The sequence below is a fragment of the Salvelinus alpinus genome, chromosome 16 (assembly GCF_045679555.1).
Source record: "Salvelinus alpinus chromosome 16, SLU_Salpinus.1, whole genome shotgun sequence".
NCBI classification, from domain to species: Eukaryota; Metazoa; Chordata; class Actinopteri; order Salmoniformes; family Salmonidae; genus Salvelinus; species Salvelinus alpinus.
Genome location: NC_092101.1, coordinates 13,248,225 through 13,274,095, shown reverse-complemented (window position 1 = coordinate 13,274,095; position 25,871 = coordinate 13,248,225). Strand labels below are relative to the sequence as shown.

The 25,871-nt window shown below is 41.1% G+C and overlaps 2 protein-coding genes across 2 annotated transcripts; one reads left to right on the top strand and one right to left on the bottom strand.

Annotated features, from left to right (window-relative positions):
- Positions 1-3,236: 3,236 nt before the first annotated feature.
- On the top strand, positions 3,237-6,634 carry LOC139540853 (prostaglandin E2 receptor EP4 subtype-like). Its single transcript, XM_071344863.1, has 2 exons — positions 3,237-4,283; positions 4,375-6,634. The coding sequence occupies exons 1-2, from the start codon at positions 3,498-3,500 to the stop codon at positions 4,639-4,641; spliced, it is 1,053 nt and encodes a 350-aa protein (XP_071200964.1). The 5' UTR covers positions 3,237-3,497; the 3' UTR covers positions 4,642-6,634.
- Positions 6,635-16,019: 9,385 nt separating this feature from the next.
- LOC139540852 (solute carrier family 35 member E1-like) lies at positions 16,020-25,223 on the bottom strand. The gene is made up of 6 exons (XM_071344861.1): positions 24,812-25,223; positions 23,557-23,627; positions 20,794-20,931; positions 18,911-19,036; positions 18,257-18,502; positions 16,020-17,583 (listed from the first exon to the last, which is right to left on the bottom strand). Exons 1-6 carry the CDS (start codon positions 25,137-25,139, stop codon positions 17,347-17,349), a joined length of 1,146 nt encoding a protein of 381 aa, XP_071200962.1. The 5' UTR covers positions 25,140-25,223; the 3' UTR covers positions 16,020-17,346.
- Between the last annotated feature and the right edge of the window lie 648 nt (positions 25,224-25,871).

Here is a 25,871-nt window from a genome sequence, read left to right as displayed (position 1 = left end):
CAAGCTGCATACTGGACCATATTCCAACTATACTACTGAAAGAGCTACTTCCTGTGGTTGGTCCTCCTATGTTGAACATAATAAATGGCTCCCTATCCACCGGATGTGTACCAAATAAAGCCTCTCTTGAAAAAGCCAAATATCGACCGGGATTTTTTTTTTTAACTATCGGCCTATATCGAATCTCCCATTCGTCTCTCTGCCTTCCTGAAGACAAATAATGTATATGAAATGCTTCAGTCTGGTTTTAGACCCCATCATAGCACTGAGATTGCATTCGTGAAGGTGGTAAATTACCTTTTAATGGCGTCAGACCAAGGTTCTGCATTTGTCATTGTGCTCCTAGACCTTTGTGCTGATTTGACACCATCGATCACCACATTCTTTTGGAGAGATTAGAAACCCTAATTGGTCTACACGGACAAGTTCTTGCCTGGTTTCGAACTTTATCCATGTGATAAATGCAGACTCGTTCTCAACCTTTAAGTCTTTACTGAAGACTCATCTCTTCAGTAGGTCCTATGATTGAGTGTAGTCCTGCCCAGGGGTGCAAAGGTGAACGACAAGGCACTGGAACAACAAACTGCCGTTGCTGTCTGCCTGGCCGGCTCCCCTCTCTCCACTGGGATTCTCTGCCTCTGACCCTATTATGCGGGCTGAGTCACTGGCTTACTAGTCCTCTTCCATGCCGTCCCTAGGAGGGGTGCATCACTTGAGTGGGCTGAGTCACAGATTTTCCTGTCCAGTTTTGTGCCCCCTCGGGCTTGTGCGGTGGAGGAGATCTATATTCAGCCTTGTCTCAGCGTAGTAAGTTGGTGGTCTGTTGATATCCCTCTAGTGGTGTGGGGGCTGTGCTTTGGTAAAATGGGTGGGGTTATATCCTGCCTGGTTGGCCCTGTCCGGGGGTATCGTTGGACGGGGTCACAGTGTCCCGCGACCCACCCCTGCCTCAGTCTCCAATATCTATGCTGCAATAGTCTATCTGCCAGGGGGCTAGGGTCAGTCTGTTATATCTGGTGTAATTCTCCTGTCTTATCTTGTGTCCTGTGTGAATTTAAGTTTGGCCCCTCTAATTCTGTCTTTCTCCCTCCCCTCCCTGAAGATCTGAGGACCTGGCCTGATGACTCCTGGCTGTCCCCAGACCACCCAGTCATGCTGCTGCTCCAGTTTCAACTGTTCTGCCTGCGGCTAGAGAACCCTGACCTGTTTACCAGACGTGCTACCTTGCCCCAGACCTGCTGTTTTCGACTCTCTCTCTCTACCGCACCTGCTGTCTCAACCTCTGAGTGTTCGGCTATGAAAAGCCAACTGACATTTACTCCTGAGGTAAATTAATTGTCACCATGTTTGAACTTTTAGGAAACACTCTGTTAAAGTAATGAAATACCAAGTCTAGGTACAAAAGGCACAGAAGAAAATTCTCAGAATTTTCAGAAGAAAATGATTTGTTTCTGGCCATTTTGAGCCTGTAATCGATCCCACAAATACTGATGCTCCAGATACTCAACTAGTCTAAAGAAGGTCAGTTTTATTGCTTCTTTAATTAGCACAACAGTTTTCAGCTGTGCTAACATAATTTCTAAAGGGTTTTCTAATGATTGATTAGCCTTTTAAAATTATAAACTTGGATTAGCTAATACAACGTGCCATTGGAACACAGGAGTGATGGTTGCTGATAATGGGCCTCTATACACCTATGTAGATATTCCATAAAAAATCAGCTGTTTCCAGCTACAATAGTAATTTACAACATTAACAATGTCTACACTGTATTTCTGATCAATTTGATGTTATTTTAATGGATAAAAAATGTGCTTTTCTTTCAAAAACAAGTAAATTTCTAAGTGACACCAAACTTTTGAACGGAAGTGTACATATTACCTCAATTACCGGTATAGCCTCGATATTGTTATTTTATTGTGTTACTTAAAAAAAATATATAATTTTGTATTTTTGTGCAAATATTTTCTTACTTAAAAAAACAACTCTGCATTGTTGCTTATAGGCTAGTAAGTAAGCATTTCACGGTAAGGTCTACCTACACCTGTTGTATCCGGCACATGTGACAAATAAAATTGGATTTGATGCCAAGAAAATAAGAATGTTTGTTCTAAAGCCAAGAAACTAACCTACACAATTCCTAGAAAGTTGTGAGAAGGTTGTATGCAAAATAACTATAGAACAACCACACTTTCACCAAGCTCTAAGAAACTGATGGTTCTCAGAACGTTATGTGTTAGCTGGGTATTTTAGGAGAAAATCATATTTTAATGAGAGTCACAGCTTAAGCATTCATCACATTATGTTTTTGTCATACAAGTCTTTTTTTCCAGTTAAAGGAGAAAGTGTTCTGAGGTGAATTTGAAAATGTTTGGGCTGTTTATGAATTCCACTGGGTGCTTAGATCAGGTGTGTAGGAGCAACACGATTTGACCCACAGTGTGGTACCCAGCTTTTTAATACTTGAGTGAGCAGTATACAAAAGGCCAACTTGAGTGCTATGGCTAGGCCTGCCACTTTCGTGTATTGCTGATATAAACTGTATATAAGAGGAGGCCAGTTATGTGCCAGTGAAGTCATCCCTCTCAGAGGTGTTGTATTCTGTCTTTTAACAAGTGTTTGAGACATTCACCCTTGGTCATGGGGCCCCATCTAAACACATAATTAGTCATCCAATAATGGAGAAGTGGCATGGGAGAGAGACAGCACTAAGTGCACTGGCATCGTTCACGTTGTCTCCTTCCATCATAGATGTCACTTCACTACCATTTACAGTCATCTTTGGTTGAGGTGCACAGCTGAGACTCAGGCTTTGTATAAACTGTGTTCATGTTACTGTGTAGTACCATGACAAAGCTTAGTTTTTAGTTTTTTAGTTTTTTGGGATAGTTAGTTATTCATTTAACTTCAAGGTATTTACACAATTTGGAAGTTGCGACATTTGAATGGATAAAACCAAGAGAACAACTCCTTTCAATAAATTATTTATGAGATAAATTAAATCACAAATAAATCACATCATTTGTGAGAAAAAAAATCAACAAGCTCATGATGGCTGGTTGAGGGGAAGCCTAAAGGTTTTTCTCGAGAACTTAGTTAATACTGACCCAGAGGGGCACCGGAGATTACGCAGGTTTTTGGCGAGTCAAGTGACAACTGTTAGTTATGATGGGACATTAAAAGGATACAGTGTTCTTTCTTACCATCCATCTACAGTCTGGGTTTTGCTGATGAGACGTTGACATCAACACAGACGCCCCGCTGGGTATATGAGTCAAGAGAGCATTTTCATGTTTTTCCATCCACTGGACATTTGGCGAGGTTGAGGACAATTTAGGCTATTGAACAACAGCAAACATGAAACGTGGAATTTACAAGACAAACATCTGTCGCAGTATCTGCTTGGATTTGAATGGACTTATGAAGTAGCCTAAAGAACGGCTATCTAAAAAAGAACAAATAGCGTGCATTTGATAGCCTACTTCTGGATTGGAAACATGAACGATACACGTAATTCCTCTACACATACGTTGCCTGACAAGACAGCAGAAGCGATGGCTGTACCCGTATTAATGTTTGCAGTTGGTGTCATTGGAAATATAATAGCAATAGCCGCTCTTTCTGGATCTAAGCAGGAGCGCAAATCCTCCGCGTTCTTCGCCCTAGTTTGTGGTTTGGCTGTTACGGATCTGCTTGGGACTTGTTTGGCCAGCCCAATCACTATAGCAACTTACCTCAATGAAAATGTGTTATATGATAATACTGACCTTTGTGAATTCCATTCCTTTTTGTTGCTGTTCTTCGGAGTGGCTGGGCTAAGTATTATATGCGCAATGTCTGCTGAGCGCTACCTCGCGATATGCTGCCCTTACACTTACCAAAGATGGGGAATTGACCAACATTTTGCACGCAAGTGCTTGTTTTGCATTTATCTCAGCAACATTGCATTTTGTTGTCTCCCAGTGATGGGCATGGCTGGAAGCATTTGTCAGCCCTCCAAAACGTGGTGCTTCATCAACTGGAGGGCTGATAAGACACTGCCTGCAACATATTCGTTTTTATATGCCAGTGTGAGTTTTTTATTGATATTGATGACGATAGTACTCAACTTTGTCGTTTGTGGCACTCTGTTGATAATGCGTCGCAGGAAAATCCAAAGTCCAGTTACAAGAGGGAGCACACGGGCGCGCTGGAGAGCGCTTTCCTCCGGTGTGGAAGCGCAAATGATGACGGTGCTCATGGTGACCTCCGTGGTTGTTTTAGGTTGCTCAGCGCCGCTGGTGGTAAGAAACGTTTTGTCTTAATATTATGCTTTCATGTAGGTTACCTAAGAGGGAAGCAGTACACCTAACATCTCGTTTTATTCTGCTGTAGGTACGCGTATTTTCTAACCAGATAACATGGGCAGAGAATTCACATGCAGATTTGATGGCTATTCGGATCGCCTCGGTCAACGCCATCCTTGACCCTTGGATCTACATCCTCCTGAGAAGGACTTTGTTCCGTAAGATTCAGAGATTCTCTAAAGTGTTTTACAGTAGTCGCAAAGGCAAAGCACCCATGTTGCCAGTAAAATCATCACAAAGGACATTCCACTACCAAGGAGACATTACAAACACCCATGTATTCACACCTCTGTGAAGCGCCTTGCATAAAAAACATAATTCACCTGCCCGCCACAGTCGCCCAGTGCGCCCACGTCACCCAGGGGGGACAAAGCTTGCCAATACTCCCCACAAGTTGTCTGATATCCAGTTTCACAATGTGTTCTGTCGATATAATTGATGATGGGTGGCAATTCACCTGTTTTAAATATATAACTTTAAAAAACAGTAGATTAATTAAACAAATGAACCATGTAACAGTTCAATTATAGATAGTACTATGGGCTCAAGCATTTGGCTCAATCACAGCAATGTATAAGTATTACACAAACAATAAATATGACATTGTGAAGTTAAAGAGATCAGTTGTATAAACACCAGGTGTGTTTAGTGCCGCTAACCAATTCAGACTTTTTAAGTTCATTGGTAATATCAATGAGCAAAGAGTGGGTCTACAGAATGATCAGGTTTTGAGCCTGTCTAGTGTTGGCCTGAGATGACCCCTTGTTTTTCCCCATTGTGGCCACAGAGAGGTTGTTCATGACTTGGTTAAAGGTCCAATGCAGCCGTTTTTATCACAATATCAAATAATTTCCGGATAACAATTAAGTACCTTACTGTGATTGTTTTTAATTAAAATGGTCAAAAATTAACAAAAATAACTTCTTAGCAAAGAGCAATTCTTCAAGCAAGAATTTTGCTAGGACTCTCTGGGATTGGTCTGAGCGGGGAGGCTCAAACGGAAAACTAGCTATTGGCAGAAAGGTTTCGAACTCTCTTTCTTATTGGTCTATTTGGTGATATCACCAGGCAGACCAAAATTGCATCCCACCCAAACAGGCAGAAATTTCAGGCAGCCTTTTCAAACAGCTCTTACACTAAAAGTACATTAACATCATTTTCACAATTTTACAGTATTATTCCAACCTTATAGTGTGGAAATATGTATAAAACACAAAAAAACTAGTTTTTGTTTGCACTGAGCCTCTAACCAAGACCCTTGTTGATAGAGTCACTGTGTCATCACCCTTAGCGGTGTTGGCAGAAAGCGGATGTTGCCAGTTCAGGGATACTTCTGTTTCCCCTGAAAAACTGAAGTGGGGACTTCACTTAAATAGGGTTTTGGCCAGAGGTGGCGCCTCCCCTTCACAATGAATCACACCAATACTTTTATTTTCTTGAAACTTGCATAAAGTAGAGCAGAGCTCAACTTTTTCTACCGCTCTGCTAGCAGCGTTCTCGCCACTCACCTTCCCACAATCTCCCACACATTTCTCTGTGTTCCCTCATTGAAAATGAAAAGGGGGAAGAACTTCTCCTGCCGAATTCGTTGTTGGTGAAAAAATGACCCCTAACAGTGGGTTATCCCTGTTACGTTAGGTTACTGTGCCATAGACCCTTGAGGGGCTAATGGATCAAGCTCAAAGGCAGTTAATGCACAAGATGTAGTTTAATCTCCCGGATCTACTCTATACCCTGAAGGGGCAACAAACGCAAAGTAACAGACATTTCACATCAGACACTTTGATGTCTCTTCTGCAGAGTTGTAAACAACCTCAGAGGAGCAGGATGTGTCCAAGTGTTTCTCTCAAAACTTTGGACTGAATTCTAAACACTGTCCAGCAACTATACTTGCGACTGCAGTTACTCTCAAAAACAGGCGTTGAACTTTGTCATGGAGGTCATGGGAGAGAGAGGGACTCATCCCCAGGGAGATGATTAGTTCCCCTAGGTTGTGTTCCTATTTTCTACCCTTCACCCAGAAGTGTGCAATTGTTCACTTCCACTCATGCATTTAAAAGTATTGGATTGGTGAAAGCGTCTGGAGGGACTTTCCACCCGTTCCTTTTAAAGGAATGTACCGGTACAAATCAAATCAAAGTTTATTGGTCACGTACATACACAGTTTAGCAGATGTTATAGCAGTTGCAGCGAAATGCTTGTGTTACTAGCTCCTAACAATGCAGTAAAATGTCAAACAAGTATCAAATAATTAAAATATTCGTAAAAAAGTACAGAAAAAAAAAATACGTAGGTAAGAATCAAATTAATAACCCAAATAGCACTGTAACAGTAATCAAAATGCAATCTATACGTATGTACCATAGACATTAAAATCAGATTTGTACACCAGAAGAATTTACACAATATATACTAAGAATGATATGTACAGCAGTATATATACAGTGGGGAGAACAAGTATTTGATACACTGCCGATTTTGCAGGTTTTCCTACTTACAAAGCATGTAGAGGTCTGTCATTTTTATCATAGGTACACTTCAACTGTGAGAGACGGAATCTAAAACAAAAATCCAGAAAATCACATTGTATGATTTTTAAGTAATTAATTAGCATTTTATTGCATGACATAAGTATTTGATACATCAGAAAAGCAGAACTTAATATTTAGTACAGAAACCTTTGTTTGCAATTACAGAGATTATACGTTTCCTGTAGTTCTTGACCAGGTTTGCACACACTGCAGCAGGGATTTTGGCCCACTCCTCCATACAGACCTTCTCCAGATCCTTCAGGTTTCGGGGCTGTCGCTGGGCAATACGGACTTTCAGCTCCCTCCAAAGATTTTCTATTGGGTTCAGGTCTGGAGACTGGCTAGGCCACTCCGGGACCTTGAGATGCTTCTTACGGAGCCACTCCTTAGTTGCCCTGGCTGTGTGTTGCGGGTCGTTGTCATGCTGGAAGACCCAGCCACGACCCATCTTCAATGCTCTTACTGAGGGAAGGAGGTTGTTGGCCAAGATCTCGCGATACATGGCCCCATCCATCCTCCCCTCAATACGGTGCAGTCGTCCTGTCCCCTTTGCAGAAAAGCATCCCCAAAGAATGATGTTTCCACCTCCATGCTTCACGATTGGGATGGTGTTCTTGGGGCTGTACTCATCCTTCTTCTTCCTCCAAACACGGCGAGTGGAGTTTAGACCAAAAAGCTCTATTTTTGTCTCATCAGACCACATGACCTTCACCCATTCCTCCTCTGGATCATCCAGATGGTCATTGGCAAACTTCAGACGGGCCTGGACATGCGCTGGCTTGAGCAGGGGGACCTTGCGTGCGCTGCAGTATTTTAATCCATGACGGCGTAATGTGTTACTAATGGTTTTCTTTGAGACTGTGGTCCCAGCTCTCTTCAGGTCATTGACCAGGTCCTGCCGTGTAGTTCTGGGCTGATCCCTCACCTTCCTCATGATCATTGATGCCCCACGAGGTGAGATCTTGCATGGAGCCCCAGACCGAGGGTGATTGACCGTCATCTTGAACTTCTTCCATTTTCTAATAATTGCGCCAACAGTTGTTGCCTTCTCACCAAGCTGCTTGCCTATTGTCCTGTAGCCCATCCCAGCCTTGTGCAGGTCTACAATTTTATCCCTGATGTCCTTACACAGCTTTCTGGTCTTGGCCATTGTGGAGAGGTTGGAGTCTGTTTGATTGAGTGTGTGGACAGGTGTCTTTTATACAGGTAATGAGTTCAAACAGGTGCAGTTAATACAGGTAATGAGTGGAGAACAGGAGGGCTTCTTAAAGTAAAACTAACAGGTCTGTGAGAGCCGGAATTCTTACTGGTTGGTAGGTGATCAAATACTTATGTCATGCAATAAAATGCAAATGAATTACTTAAAAATCATACAATGTGATTTTCTGGATTTTTGTTTTAGATTCCGCCTCTCACAGTTGAAGTGTACCTATGATAAAAATTACAGACCTCTACATGCTTTGTAAGTAGGAAAACCTGCAAAATCGGCAGTGTATCAAATACTTGTTCTCCCCACTGTATATATTAGAGTGAGCTATGTCAAGAATCCAGTATATAAATAAATATGCAGTATGTATAAACAGTGTAACCAAATACAAAGTACAGTAGTAGAAGTATTAGAATGAGCTATGCCGGGGATATACAGTATTTAAATACTCTGTGTGAAACAGGTAGGGTCCAATGGTTCAATGTCTCTATGTCTCTATGACATGGGACAGCAGCGTTAGCTGTGTGAGAGAGAGTGTGTGTGTGTGTGTGTGTGTGTGTGTGTGTATGAGGTGTGTATGTGATAGCTTGTGTGAGTGAGCATTACCTGGTTGACGGCTAGTGATAGCGGTTCAACAATCCGATGACCTGGTAATAGAAGCAGTTTTTTTTGTCTCTGGGTCTTGGCACTGATGCACCTGTACTGATTCCGTCTGCTAGACGGTTGCCGAGTAAACAGTCCATGGCTCAGGTGACTAAGGTCCTTAATGATCTTCTTGGCCTTCCTTTGACTCAGAGCGCTGTAAATGTCCTGGAGTGCAGGCAGCGTGCCACCGGTGATGCGTTGGGCTGACTGCAACACCCTCTGAAGAGCTATGTGGTTGAGGGCGGTGCAGTTGCCAGACCAGGAAGTGATGTGGCCAAACAGAATGTTCTCAGTGGTGCATCTGTAGAAGTTCCTTCCATAATCTCATCAGCCGCCTGAGGTTGTAGAGGCACTTCTTCACCCCGGTGTTGATGTGGTGAGACCATTTCAGGTCAGCTACCCTCAGCACCAGTGGTCGGCCAGTCAGTCACACAGGGAGGAGATTAGACCTAAGGCCCTGAGCTTAGTGACGAGCTTGGTGTTAAAAGATGAGTTATAGTTGATGAACAGCATTCTCACATAGGTATTCCTCTTGTCCAGGCGGGACAGCGGGATGTGCAGTGCAACAGCGACTGCGTCGTTTGTGGATCTATTGAGGCGGTATGCATATTGTAATGGGTCAAGGGTGTCGGGTATGGTGAAGGGGATATGGTCCTTGACTAGCCTCTCAAAGCACTTCATGATGACAGATAGTAATTTAGTTCAGTTTGCTTGGGTACAGGAACAATGGTGGGCATCTAGAAGCAAGTTGGATGACAGATTGGGATATTGAGAGGTTGAAAATGTTCGTAAACACTCCAGCCAGCTGGTCTGCGCATGCTCAGAGAACGCGGCTTGGGATGACATCTGGGCTGGTAGCCTTGCGAAGGTTAACATGTTTGAAGGTCCTACTCACGTTGACTACAGAGATCGGGAGCCCAGTCTTCGTGAGCAGCGGGGGCCCATGTCATCGACTCTGTGTTGTTTTCCTCAAAGCAGCCGAAAAATGTGTATACTTTGTGAGAAGGTTAAAGAGTGGAACAGCCCATACAAAAAAGTTATATATGGCAATACTTATCTAATTAAGATATTTGTTTATTTTTCACGTTTTTTTTTACAAATGTTGTAGATCGTTGACAAAAAAATGACAATTAAATCCATTTTAATCCCACTTTGTAACACGATAAAATGTGGAAAAAGTCAAGGGGTATGAATACTTTCTAAAGACACTGTATATGTCCCTTATGTTACAATACCTGCAATATTTCAGTGATACTTGTAGTCATGGTACTTGTAGCCATGGTAATAAAACATTAGAACAAACACAAAACAATAAAAACTTAATTTCATCCTATTCATTAAATGTTTTTCTCTCATTACCTCTTAAATCAGCCATTTTACTGTTGTAAGCCGTTCCCACTTGTCCCTTTGTTACACCCGGGAAGCACTCTTGCCAGCATCTGTGGGTGGAAGCAACAAATAGAAGATAAAGAGCACATAGAACAGTTAGGGGTTGGGTTTGGGCTCATAAATTAAGAGATACTGTATATATTTTTTTTTAAATTGAAAAACCATTATGTGAAAAGCTTATCAGATTCAGTTTAATAAGAAATCCTTGACCATTAATGCCCTATTTGCAATGACCGATTTATACATTCAATTAAGGGATTAACTTTTTTACACCTTATAGCCAGTCATATGGTTCCTTACCCTGAAAGTAGAAACTGTAATCCATGGTTAGAGTTGTTAACTTGAGAGGATTTGGCCACAAACATTGAATTTTGTCTAATTGCCCCCATAACCCATATCATTTTTTTGTTAGCCATCTGACTATAAGGGGTAAAAAAAGTGAAATTGACCCCAACCCTGTTATGGGGTATACATTTTTAGAGGGATACTGTGAGATTTCAATGAACTCATCAATACCATTTTTATGTCTCTGCGTGCAGTTTGGAGATTATTGAAGTTAGCATATCGTTAGCTTAGCACAATTGCTGGAAGTCTGCCGGTACAGTAACCAGCAGATCGCAACGTTGCATCTGTCTCAATGGCGCTGTCCCTCTTAGTAAGTGCTTACAGACGCCATAATGAGACAGATACAATGTTGCGATCTCTGTACATCTCTATGTGCCAATGGGACAGAAAATGAGGAAGTGGATAGAATGTTTCAAATGATTATTAGTAAAATTAATGAATGTATAAAATATGTATTACTATGTATAGCTTTGTAAGACTATAAATGACCAACCACACAGCTTTGGAGAAGTTAGGTCTATTTCCCTGTTTGAGAGGAGCTGGCTACTGTGGGAGACTTCCAGTAATTGCGCTAAACTAACAGAATGCTAACTTCAATAATCTAGCAAGTAAAACCCTGGAATGGTAGATTTGCAGTGGAAGAATGTGCAAAGTAGAAATAGAAACAATGGGGTGCAAAGGAGCAAAATAATTAAACATTAAACAAGTACAGTACAATGAAATGCAGTTAGTTAACCAGAAGTGCAAATAAAAGAACAAAAAAAATGTACAAGTGAAACAATTAAATAGATTGTATATTATAAAGTGGGATGTATAAATGTGCAATGAAGGCAAATGGCAAGTCTAAATGTGCAATGAAGGCAAATTGAAAGTGCAAGGAGGCATGCAACTGAAATACAGGGATAGCAGCAATGAGGTTACTGAGGTAGACATGTACATGTACAACTGAATAATGTCCTTAATCAGACTTTGCAAAGCAATATCAGAGTCCAGTATTACCGTGAAGAGTGCAAAGAGAGTAATGCAACAAGGTCCCTGAGAGGCAGTACTAAGCGGTGGGCGGGTGGATATGGCTAGTGCTGTGTCACAGAGTTCAGCAGGGTTACAGTGGCTGGAAAGAAACTGTTCTTGAGCCTGCTAGTGCGGGAACGTAGAGACCTGTACCGTCTGCCTGATGGTAGGAGGGCAAACAGTTTGTAGCATGGATGTGAAGGGTCCCTGATGATGCCTCGCGCCCTACGCAGACACCGCTTGCGCTGGAGGTTTACGATGGCAGGGAGCTGGGCACCAGTGATGTGCTGGGCGGTTTTCACCACCCATTGCAGGGCCTTCTGGTCGGCCATGGAGCATTCGCCTAACCACACTGTGGCGCAGTTAGTCAGAATGCTCTCGACCGTGCAGCGGTAAAAGTTCACCAGGATCTTGAGAGACCGGCAGGCCTTCTTCAGCCTCCTCAAAAAGTACAGGTGCTGCTGTGGCTTTTTGACCAGGGTTGAGGTGTTGAGGGTCCAGGAGAGGTCCCCGGAGATGTAGACACCCAGGAATTTGAAGCTGGGCACACGCTCCACCTCAATGCCATCAATGAGAACTAGGGCGTGGTTGCAGCTTTTAGACTTCCTGTACAATGTGATGCCATAACCTTATGGGCAGCCGCAAATATAGTGTACGAAAATAAACATTCATACTTTCATAGGCTTCTGTGCATTTTCAAAACTTGTCAAACACATTATAAACCTACAATAGTTATCTACGCCATCTCAATCTAATCTCAAAATGAGATGGCAAGTATCATCTACAGTAGCTACAAGAAACAAAGTAGTCATAATGTTGCCAAATGCAATTAGAAAATAATTAATCTCTACGTGTGAGATTTATGTATGGTTTTTAAATACATGCCATGTACATTGTTTTCATTCTGGAATACATTTCAAAGCAATAAATGCACTGAACAAGAAAACCTAATGTTCTGAGTACATTTTGCATAATGAAAATACATATCCATGTTATTATTTTTTACAGTGGTGTAAATTACTTATGTAAAAATACTTTAAAGTACTACTTAAGTAGTTGTTTGTGGTATCTGTATTTTGCTTTACTATTTATATTTTTTTACAACTTTTACTTTACTACATTCCTAAAGAAAATAATGTATTTTTTACTCCATACATTTTCCCTGACTCCCAAAAGTACTCGTTACATTTTGAATGCTTAGCAGGACAGGAAAATGGTCCATTCACACACTTATCAAGAGAATATCCCTGGTCATCCCTACTGCCTCTGATCTGGTGGACTCACTAAACACACATGCTTCATTTGTAAATTATGTTGGAGTGTTGGAGTGTGCCCCTGGCTATCCGTCAATAAAAATAAAAAAAGGAAATTGTGCTGTCTGGTTTGCTTAATATAAGGAATTTGAAATTATTTATACTTTTACTTTTGATACTTAAGTATATTTAAAAACAAAAACTTTTAGACTTTTACTCAAGTAGTATTTTGCCAGGTGACTTTCACTTAAGTCATTTTCTATTAAGGTATCTTTACTTTTACTAAAGTATGACAATTAGGTACTTTTTTCACCACAGAATTTTGTAAGGGGGGTGCGAAATGTACGTTATTTAAATACATATTTTCAAATATATGTCACGTTCTTTGATATATAAGGCCATATATTACTTTTCCAAATGGGAGCAGCCCAAGTCTTTGTGTAATAGTTTGTTAGAGAAATGTGACGGAAAGTCCATAGCTCTAGCCAAGGAGTGTCAAACTCCTTCCTTTGAGGGCCTAGTGTCTGCAGGTTTTTGTTTTTTCCTTTAAATTAAAACCTAGACAACCAGATGAGGGGAGTTATTTACTAATTAGTGACCTTATATCATCAATCAAGTACAAAGGAGGAGCAAAAACCTGCAGACACTTGGCCCTCTGTGGAATGAGTTTGACTTGTGCCCTAGCCCCTATGGCACAGTTAACATTGGACATCAGAAGGCAAGGTGGAGCTATTTCTACCAATACAAATCCCTATAGAGCTCCACAGGGGAGGTGTCATAATACCCACAAAACCTAGCAGTCAAACAGGGAAATGGTTCCAATTGTTTTTTCAACAGGTAATTTTAGAAACACTTAAAAAAATAAAAAGGCTGTTTCATGTAGACTTACCCTAGCGTGATAACCATGTAAATCTCTCTCGGACCAGATTACTTTTATCAATAGAGCTTGGCTTTATTTACTCTCAAATTCGAAAATGCTAATTAGCATCAAAGTGGGCATCATGCGAGACTACAAATCCCTGCAATCTCTTGCACGTCATCTCTAGCTGACACCTTTGCTAACAAGCAATATGTCAATTTAAAACTTGCGCAAGACAGAATGGTCAATTTAAAGACATTTAGCCAATTTATTCATTACCAAATGTAGCTAACAGATAGTTAATCCAGAGATTCTTACCTTTGCCTTGATTCGGCAATCTTGTCCAGATCAACATGGCATTTGTAATTCTTTATGATAACCACATTAGCATTTGGGGGAGGGGGGTGGGTAAATACAGGTGAATATGTTGATAAAAAAAATCACGTTGTCCTAGAGAGATTTACACGGTTATCAAAACGTCACACCAGGGTAAGCCTATAAGAAACACAGCTTCTAAAATCCCCTATGGGAAAATAAATGGTGGAAAAACAACTGGAACCATTTCCTTATTTGACCGCTATGATTTATGGGTAGTATGACTCATATGGTGGTACTCCATTGTCCTCATCCAAGCAATATTCAAATACCCATGATGTGCCTGAAAGTAAGAAATGGAGGGGGAATATTGAGATCTCGTAAAAAGAAGTCTGTTCTTGATCCGAGGTAGCACTAGCTTTACATTGGATAGGCTGTAGAGTTGAGTTAAAGTTCATACTAGTCCTGATTATTATAAACAATTGAAAACAATTTATTGAACATAAAATATATCATTAGAATTAATGTAAACTATAACAATAGTACTTAAGTTATAGTAATATATTTGGGATTTTGGACTTACCAATGTAAGCACCCACCTGTCCAAAGTCAGTGAAAGTCATATTCATTTCACAATGCATTTATTTATTTTTACATTTACATCTAAAAACGTAAGCAGACAAGACTGTGCATGGTTGCACTTATGTACACTTTTCTGTACCTAGACACCATAAATAAAAATCTATAAACATTGTTTCAGTAAAAAAAAATCTGTTTTTCAAGATCCTTTAAAAACAGGAAAAATTTAATTTATACAACTTTTACAAAGCAAACCCCCACACAGCCAAATGTACATTCCAGTAAATAACGTCATAACCTCAAATGCCATCCCAGATTTAACGAAAATAGTTTCTCTAAATCGCATGTTCAAAATGTTATTTAGCTTACTGTACAGTCAAATATTAGGCTTTACATTAAACATATACATCAGATTCCATCATTCCGTGCTACTGCGTCACACAAGCCTTTTAAGATGAGTCAAAATCCTTCGGGGGGGGGGGGGGGGGGGTATGTGTGTATTGTTATTGTATTGCTAGATATTGCTGCATTGTTGGAGCCAGAAACATAAGCATTTCACTGCACCTGCGATAAGTGTGTAAGCGACCAATAAATATTGACTTGAGCTACGTAGCTTCTTTCATTTGGCATCTCGCATCAGGACGTGACAAACTCAACCATAGATTTAAGAGGAAAGCTTGAGACAGTTTAACAGAATGTCAGCACAGTAATAGGTCGCAAAATAATACAATGGGCTCAAATTTTACTACATGTTAAAGGTGACAAATGGGATTTAGAAGAATCCAATCATGGCTCCAACATTTGATCTTCCATACTTTATAAGCCAAGGTGAAATCAAACCCTAATATTGAAGTTATCCACTGTCATTGGATTTCTACAAATTATTGTTTACTTTAACACTATCCAATAGATGACAGGTAAATTCAAAACTATAAATTCATGAGGACATGCAGATAACAGGCATAAGTTAGTCACATGTACTAAAATCTCTATAGCCTAATCACCACGCCAGTATGAATTTCATTACGTAACCAGACCAAACCTACTGAACCAAATGATACGGGAGCTTCACTAAATGGAATATGAAATAAGCTTGGAACTACCTGAGAATTCCACACAAGCTCATACATACAGTTCTACAAATGTGTAAATACACCTGGATCATCTCTGTGCAGCCAACCAGAACTATGTGCTATTCAGTACATACCGTAGAAGATATCCAAATAAATGCTATTATTTGTATTGATGGCAAACAGCAAAAATGTGTTGCTGCCCAAAATACATTAGTCGCTAGACATGCAATAAATACAGTCAGAGCGAACATCCCTGCAGTTAGGAAACAGCAAAGAAATTGTCCACTTACAATGCTGGAATGTTCTGCAACAAATTGAAACAAGCAAACTCAAATGAAAAATGTAGACTAGAAGAATATGAATTTTATATTCAACAAGTATAACGTTTAAGTTAATGGGGTTAATAACATTATTACCATCCGTTCTCCAGCTGTACACTATAATAGAGCTTCCACACAAGAGTTAGTCACAGTCTCTCTGTCACATCTTTCATTTATTTACAATGTGCAAACCTTAACCAGTTAACTAGTTCAGGTGCTCCACATTAGCTTTGAAAAACAGCTCTTCCCTGTAGGCTAAATTACTATTCCTCAATCTGACGATTTTAAGTGTGAATATTGGGAAGAAAAATGACAAACCGGCAAAAGCATGTGGAGTCTAGTGACTTTTATACCTGATCCAAGTTGGTCTGCCACAAAACTAGGTGCATCTCAGTTACTTGACCCATGTAACCCCAGCTTTACCAGATCAGATATGAATTGATTAAATAACTAAAATGTAAATATGGAACCACAGAATGAAAGATTCTCAATTTATCTGTAACTACGATCGTTTACATACATTTTCATGCCATGCCTCCATCACTAGTTAAAGACCAACAAGAAAATGTCTTCTGGGCAAATGTTTTTACATGTATAGGACCAAAATGTTGCCAATCTCTGCAAAAACACAAAAGTGTAAAATTATCAGGTCTTCTCTGATAAAATTGGGGTCAATATAACTGTGAGTGCAAGCTTGATTCAAAGCATTACAGTCATGGTAATTTATTCAAAACATTTCATGGTCTTTGATATACAGTAAAAGTTCTGTTCAATTTATTTGGACCTATGCCATTGTGGCTACAGTAACAATTATTACCACATTAGCAAGCTTCCACAGTAAAAAGAATACAGCAACATCCCTTCCTCAGCAAGCAAATTTCAGCCAGTAGTTTTGAAAGTAGTGATCACGAGCCAAAATGCGTCCTCGTAAATTGTGGACTACGTCAACTATTTCGTATGATATGTTACGTCCTGCAAAAAAACGTTTTCAATTCGTATAATATGTGCTTCAGATCCTGTACTGCATCTTTAACTTCACTCCAAAATCAACATTTGTCAGATGAGTCCATGTTCCAAGCCATCTGTTGTGTAGATCCAATGGTATCCCTCAATCCCAAATTAACTGGAAATATTGACACCATAAAAAAATTATGAAATTAGATGGTGCCAATCTTTCACATTCATTTATGATTGAGACATACAGCTTGATCTACAAGAGTTGACATGGGCTTATCTCGATGTCAGATTACTTTTAAGGTTTGAAAACATCTGACAAACTTTGATTTGGACTGAACTATCTTTAAGTGTTCATATCAAAATAAATAAAACACGCAGAGGCAAAGAAAATATGTTAGGAGAACATTTTTGGGACAAAACGCTGGCCAACTCGCGATTGATACTTTCCTCTCCCGCCAATACGACAGTACTTGCCTTCCTTTCTTTTACAATATGTCCATGTAGGCATCCACCAGCCTAAACCACATACTGGTGGTTGGAGGCGCCGTAGTTCATTGTGTAGGCCTGCCGGCTGTACTGGAAGTGGTCGGTCAGCACGTTGCTTCGACCATACTGAATGTCTGAGCCTTGGGAGAAAGGCACTGAACCATTGGGCTGCGTCTTATCCAGTCCCAAATTGTCGAAGGACATTGTGTCCTGCTTGGAGGAGGGCAGCAGCTTCTTCTTAGCTTCCTTATTGGTGTCATATTTCGCCTGTTGGCAGTGAAGAGAAGTGAATAGCTTAGCATAGCATATAACAAAGAATGACAAAAATACACATTGATGTAAATTACCATTGTGTGATTTCACAAAGTTCTATGTAGTTATAAAGTTGCATGTAAACTTTCCTCAGCGGGGGAGGAATTCAGAGCATCTTACAGATCCACTGATAGAAACTCCCCTCCCACCATGCAGCGCAGAGCAAACACCATGGCGGCAACAAGCACAATTGGTTGCCTTTTAATACAATGTAAGACTGTCGTGTGAGTTTAAATATCAAAATCGCAAGGTGTGAGGAGTATACGCATAGGATGTTGGGTATTTATAGAATTTGCATCTGAGATGACAAAAAACATTTTGCTCTACAGACTTCGCGCCGCATAGTACAATAGTGTCTGAACATTTCCAACATGTTGGTCACCAACAACTAATTAAACTTAGTTCATGAAATAGATGAACAATTAAATCAAACTCAGCATTAAGCATGCAGATGCACAAATGCGCTTCTTTCTTAGTAGCACTGATTGTGCAGATAGCGACTATATTCAAGGTTTACATTGCAATAATTGTGATATGCGAATGGTTTACCCACCGTAGGTGAAAGAAGTGATTGTATTGACTGGATAAATGTCAAAAAAGTATATGTAAGCGTGTCAGAGGGAGTCACCTTGTTGTACAGGAAGACGCCCACAATGGCCGTCATCATGCCCATGATGTTGGTGGAGCTGACTGGGTTACGCAGCATCAGGAGCGATATGCTGATGACCATGATCCTCTTGGTGGCATTTGCCACAGCGTAGCTCAGCGGGCTGACCAGGTTGAGGACGCTGAAGGCGATGACGTTCTGAGCAAAGTTACAAAAGCCGCTGACGAGGAGTAAAAGGAAGGTGCCGGTCCATTCAGACATGCCTGTCTGGAGGGGTTATGCAGAGGAGGGAGGAAATGATTACTTGGATATTTGGAGAGAACAATGGATTTAGTCATGACTTTCTAGGAAAATAGAATATATCCAGGTTGTGGTCTCAATGTGACAATTGAACAAAAGGCAACCGGATACTAGAGATTTTGTTGTGTGTGAAGGTATATTGAGGATTAGGCAAAGGAAATGGATAACAAATTTATGGTACATACTGTGTGACATCCTGTAGACTTGTGAATATATGTAATGTGAATATAAGACGGACATACACTATAAGCAGTAGATGAAACACTATCTTATAAGCTGGACAACAATTGGACCATATTAGTTGATGCGTAATGTATGAACCTGCGCATACACTTTACGAAGCTGAAAAATGTATCCTATCCTTTTTTAACTCACAAAATCCCCCTCAACCAAGAATGAGGAGAGGTCCACCAGAACCCAAGTAGGCACCATGAAGAAAACAGCATTGAAGCCCAGTATGTTGAGAAGTCTCAGGTGGTGCATCCTCGTGTCCCGCAGCACCTAAAAATAAATGGTTATTCATTCATGGCCCTTGTTATTTCTTAGGCAGAAAACAACTGTTGTGTTGCCCTTACGCCTCGATCAGACCGACAGTGTCATTGCATCAATTCTGCGTAATACATTATGCAGTCAAACCTTTTCCATTATGTAATCCAAAATTGTTAATGTGTGTGCAACAAAAGTTTAACATTCACCTTCTGCTCCTATTTCTGTCAAGTCTACGCATACAATTTGATGCATACGCTGGATAAATCCAAAGTATGCACCGCACAGAACGCACCGCAACTGCCTCTGCAGTGCTGCAAGGTAAACGCAGCGTTCCAATGGAAATGAATGTGCTTCTAGTGTACCGAAACGTAATCTGACTGATCGAGGCGTTAGAAATCAAGTGAGCAGAAAAATACACCTCAAAGCAAGACAAAAGGCACATCGTTAGAAATTCAGAGGTCACACAAATTCGTTGTCGGTTGGATGCTTTTCTTCATCAACAAGTATGAGAGACAGGTAACTAAGCAGTTGGTAATTAACAAGACATCCCTGTATATAAGTCTAACACTACAAATTATTACAGTAATTTGACTGCAGGGTTAGTAATATCAAGTCATTCATAACACGTCACAGAGTAATGTGCTACGGGGTAAATACACTCACCGACAAGTTTTAGGTACACCCATCTAGTTTATGCTGTGAACAGCCCGTTCCATCTCATCCCAAAGATGCTCTATTGGGTTGAGGTCTGGGGACTGACCAGGCCAATCAAGTAAACTGAACTCGCTGTCATGTTCCAGGCAATGTTTTTCCACTCCTCAATTGTCCAGTGTTGGTGATCGCGTGCTCACTTGTTTTTAGCTGATAGGAGTGGAAACCAGTGTGGTCGTCTGCTGTAATGGCTCACCCGTGACAAGGACTGACGAGTTATGTGTTCCGAGATGCGTTCTGCACACCTCTGTTGTACTGCCCCATTATTCGTCTGTTTGTGGCTCATCTGTTAACTTGCACGATTCTCCTTCAACCTCTCATCAACGAGCTGTTTTCACCCACAGGACTGCCGCTGACTGGATGTTTTTTTGTTTGTCGCACCATTCTCTGTAAATCTTTGATGACACTGTTGTGCGTGAAAAGCTCAGGAGGGCGGCTGTTTCTGAGATACTGGATCCAGCGCGTCTGGCACTGACGATCATGCAATGCTCAAAGTTCCTTAGGTCACTCATTTTGATGTTCAATCGAACAGTAACTGAATGCCTCGATGACTGCTTTATATAGCAAGCCACAGCCACCTGACTCCTGTCTGTAGGAGAAATCAATTTTCATAAATGGGGTGATGTACCTAATAAACTGGCCGGTGAGTGTATGTCCTTCTCAAATATTGGTTTAAGGGAGACCACTTAAAAACAGCAGGAAAATGTAGGACAGATGACACAGCACATCTACAGTATGTAATATGCAAATGCATTGCAAGGATTAACAAGGCTTCATATGAATAGGCCTTGCCCTTGAGTTTTCCTTTTGAGTGTTTTCATGTTTAGTATGAGTGATGTCTATTATGTCTTCACTTGAATATTGCAAGGAGTGCTTTTACTTCAAATAATACAGTATTCTATTAAAAGGAAAACGTCTTGAACTTATTCTACAACCTCTGCTCAAACACATACTTCATTCAAAGGTCCTCCTAAGTTCAAAATGTGCTATACTTGTATCCATCATCTAACAACACAAACAATAGTCCTTTTCAAAGGGTGCCGACTGGTAAGACATACCTTTTTGGAAAATATGTTTTGCAGTGAGAAGCAGAGTGTGGCGGCCAGGGCACTGACTAACCCAGATACATCAAAGGACATCTCTGTCATCGTGGCCAGAAGCACTCCACCGATGATGGGGATGAGAGATACGTACACCTGAGACAGGCACAGGACAAGAGTGCAAAAGAGAAAGTAGGCCAAAGTCAAAAAGTATGGTTGAAACAATTACCATCCATACAAATGCAGTTGTTTTGCTAATTTGTTTGTGGGACATTTTGTCACATTGAACCCACCCTCTAAATGGCTGTGGCACATACAGTGCATTCGGAAAGTATTCAGACCCCTTGACATTTTCCAGTCTTATTCTAAAATGGATGAAATTGTTTTTTCCCCCCTCATCACAATACCCTATAATGACAAAGCAAAAACAGGTTTAGAAATTTTAGCAAATGTATAAAAAAAAATATCACATTTACATAAGTATTCAGACCCTTTACTCGGTACTTTGTTGAAGCACCTTTGGCAGCGATTACAGCCTTGAGCCTTCTTGGGTATGACTCTACAAGCTTGGCACACCTGTAAGTAGGGAGTTTCTCCCATTCTTCTCTGCAGATCCTCTCAAGCTCTGTCAGGTTGGATGGGGAGCGTTGCTGCACAGCTATTTTTAGGTCTCTCCAGAGATCTTCGATAGGGTTCAAGTCAAACAAAATAGTATTTGTCACATGCGCCGAATACAACAGGTGTAGACCTTACAGTGAAATGCTTACTTACAAGCCCTTAACCAACAACGCAGTTAAGAAAAATACGTGTTAAGTTTAAAAAAAAAATAGATCAGTAAAAAAAACAAATTAGTAAAATAACAATAGTGAGGCTATACACAGGGGGTACTGGTATAGAGTTAATGTATCCCGGTTAGTCGAGGTAATATGTACACGTAGGTAGAGTTCACATGACTATGCATAGAAAATAAACAGAGAATAGCAGCAGCGTAAAAGGGGGGGCAATGCAAATAGTCTGGGTAGTCATTTGATTAGCTGTTCAGGAGTCTTATGGTTGGGGTTTGAAGCTGTTGAAAAGCCTTTTGGACCTAGACTTGGCGCTCCGCTACCGCTTGCCGTGCGGTAGCAGAGAGAACAGTCTATGACTGGGGTGGCTGAAGTATTTGACAATGTTTAGGGCCTTCTTCTGACACCGCCTGGTATAGAGGTCCTGGATGGCAGGAAGCTTGGCCCCAGTGATGTACTGGGCCGTAAGCACTACCCTCTGTAGTGTCTTGCTGGCGGAGGCCGAGCAGTTGCCATACCAGGCAGTGATGCCCCCAGTCAGGATGGTCTCGATGGTGCAGCTGTAGAACTTTTTGAGGATCTGAGGACCCATGCCCTTTTCAGTTTCCTGAGGGGGAATAGGTTTTTGTTGTGCCCTCTTCACGAGCTCTGGCTGGGCCACTAAAGGATATTCAGAGACTTGTCGCCAAAGCCACTCCTGCATTGTCTTGGCTGTGTGCTGAGGGTCATTGTCCTGTTGGAAGGTGAACCTTCGCCCCAGTCTGAAGTCCTGTGCGCTCTGGAGCAGGTTTTCATCAAGGATCTCTCTGTACTTTGCTCCGTTCATCTTTCCCTCGATCCTGACTAGTCCCAGTCCCTGCCGCTGAAAAACATCCCCACAGCATGATACTGCCACCACCATGCTTCAACGTAGGGATGGTGCCAGGTTTCCTCCAGACGTGACTCTTGGCATTCAGGCTAAAGAGTTCAATCATGGTTTCATCAGAGCAGCTTATCTTGTTTCTCATGGTCTGAGAGTCATTTAGGTGCCTTTTGGCAAACTCCAAGTGGGCTGTCATGTGCCTTTTACTGAGGACTGGCTTCTGTCTGGCCACTCTGCTATTTTATTTAACCTTAATTTATTACCATAAAGGTCTGATTGGTGGAGTGCTGCCGAGATGGTTGTCCTCCCATCTCCACAGAGGAACTCCGTAGCTTTGTCAGAGTGACCATCGGGTTCTTGGTCACCTCCCTGAGCAAGGCCCTTCTCCCCTGATTGCTCAGTTTGGCCGGGCGGCCAGCTCTAGTCTGTGGTTACAAACTTCCTCCATTTAAGAATGATGGAGTCCACCGTGTTCTTGGGGACTTTCAATGCTGAAGAACATTTTTGGTACCCTTCCTCAGATCTGTGCCTAGACAGAATTCCGTGTGGGAGCTCTACGGACAATTCCTTCGACCTCATGGCTTGGTTTTTGCTCTGACATGCATTGTCAACTGTGGAACCTATATAGGCAGGTGTGTGCCTTTCCAATTCATGTCCATTCAATTTAATTTACCACAGGTGGACTCCCAATGAAGTTGTAGAAACGTCTCAAGAATGACCAATGGAAACAGGATGGACCAGAGCTCAATTTCAAGTCTCATTGCAAAGGTTGTGAATACTTATGTAAATAAGGTATCTGTTTTTTATTTTCAATACATTTTTAATAATATCTAAAAACCTGTTTCGCTTTGTCATTATGGGGTATTGATGAGGGGGGGGAAATGATTTATTCCATTTTAGAATAAAAAGGTCAAGGGGTCTACATACTTTCTGAATGCACTGTAAATAGCTTTTTTATTGTGCACTATTTGCAGTGTTAACAGGATGCGTTTTTTTCTTGCCTCAACGCTGCGACCTGCAAGGCTGGCGGTAATATGAGCCAACAGACAGGCTCACATTGTGCCACATCACCATTGCTTGGACAAAATATATTTAAAAGCAACTTGTACACTATCAATTCTCTGAGTTACTCACTTTTGTGGTTTGCTTCTCCTTCATGATAATCCTTGATAACAACACAACCCATATAGGCATTGTGGCTTTGACTGTGGAGTGAAAAGAAACAAAGAAAATAGATAAAAGGATCCTGTTCAGTGCTTGACAGAGGTCAAGGGGTTGAGTTGGACAAGCGTAGGTTACAAAAGGTAAGGAGCATGACTTTTGAGATACAATGGTTTAAAGACTTAGGAGCCCATGCGATTGTGCTACACACCAAGAGTTTAAGTCTCATTGTGTCTCATGCGTCACATATACACCCCTGGTCAACACAAAACGTGGAACTTATTGCAGCATAACCTTATGACCCTGCGTCAACCATAGCTATACGTGTCAGTTACTGAGGTAAGAAAGCAATGAGTTACAGTTAAACTTTATAAAGGCTTACATCATACATTAGGTACCTAGCTAATTAGGAAGTGAATGGTATAATACAAAGGGATTGTCATGAAGTGTTGCCGAGGGCACGTTTCTGAGCTGTCAGGTTCCCACTAGTGACCATGGCCAGAAAGCCAAAATTGGCTAGAAATTCATGAACACAAACATTTGCTTTTTGTTCTTAATTTAAGGTTAGATTTAGGCATAAAGTTAACAGTGGTTAAAATTCGGGTTCGGTTTAAAATCCGATTCTAAGAAGATAAATTGTTTAAAAAATTGCCAGGATTTATGACTTTGTGGCTGTGGTAACTAGTGACGACCCAGTCAGGAAAGGTGAAGCACCGACCGTTTCCTTGTTGAGATTCAATTGGCACATGCGCATTCGCGCCAAGTTGCCATCTTAAAGTAACAGCAAGAGGAAACAGTCGGTGGTTGTATTTGATTAACGTTTTATAAAAAAATATGAATTTAAGCGAACAAAGAAAGGCATGCAACAGAGGACAAACATAAGTACAATGTAAGGGTTTCAGAATGTACATTTCCTATCGACGTATAGCGACTCGAAGGAGTAGGAGTCCGAGGTTCCTTTCAAAAGTGAAGGAGTTGAGGTAGGCCCCTCCCCCAAACAAAAAGGTATTCAAACAAACCCAGTATGTTGTAAGTAAGGGAGGACGCAAGTTCCTTGGCTAATCGTCAAGTGACTTAAACAAAGCTTGCCTAAATTGACCAGGACAAGACAGCAATCGATGTCGTTGCTAGCAAGCTAAAGCATTATACAAATATTTGCTAATGTTGCGAGCTAACATTCCGTTAGTTAAAACGTCAACCAATGATTCAGAGCTCGTACAAGTCTTACCAGTGTGTGCGTAGGAAACAGGTACCTTCCATATACTGAAGTGGGCCGACACAGAAGCGAAGTATTTCCCAAAAGCTAAAGGGAGAATATACCATTTGTAGTATATAGTTGGTACTTCTGTTTTCGGGACTCCCCATGCCTTCAACAACGTAGGAAGGAAGACGACGATTGAGAGTATATGAAAGAGCGAAACGGTGACAGGATAAGGGAATCCATTTAGAATAATTTTGTTAACGACGTTACCTCCCGAACTAACAGTGTACCAACAGAAACAGAGTAAAGCTATCCGGACCCCTTCCTTGACTGGGGGACGTTCCACCGCAGCCATCTTCCAGTTCGGATTCACCGGCGGCAATGCAAGGCCAGCAGTGAGACGTGGAGCAGCTACCAAAGATGGTGGATAAATGAAGACAGTTCACGCAGGCAGTTTACCATTGGAAAAAAATGTCAGTTCCGGTCTACTTAACTGGGTGTGTCTCCCATAGACACGGATGCAATAGCAACTTGGTCTGGTCTAGTTGACTTTCATTGAAACAGGGAGTGGGGTGTCTCGTTTCCTCTTCCGTCTTTGCAGCTACTACGTACCAGAGTCATATGGCTCTGCTACGTACAACGCTGAGAATAAATGCCGCGTTCACGTGCTAGTCGGAACACTGAAATGTCCGACTTAAGTTTTTGAACGCAGCACGTGTATAACTAAACCAGATAGCAAATCGTAGTTCCATAATTCCAACTAGCACATGGACGCGGCAATTTACTTCTTGCTGATTGCGTCACCCCCCCTTAGAGGTCCCAAATAATTTCACAGTTTAAATATTTAAACTATACTGCTCATATAGACATATTTACCATGCACCATTAAATACTCTTTCACGTTATATTTTGTAGCTCAATGGCTGTGTAGCTGGCAACTGAAAGGATTAGGAACTTGTTTAACTAGGCAAGTCAGATAACACATTTTTATTTACAATGACAGCCTTTTAATTCCTTAGATTGTGCAAAACAAACATGCCTGACAGTCCAGACCGATATTTACGTCAAAATAAATCTCCAAAGTGTT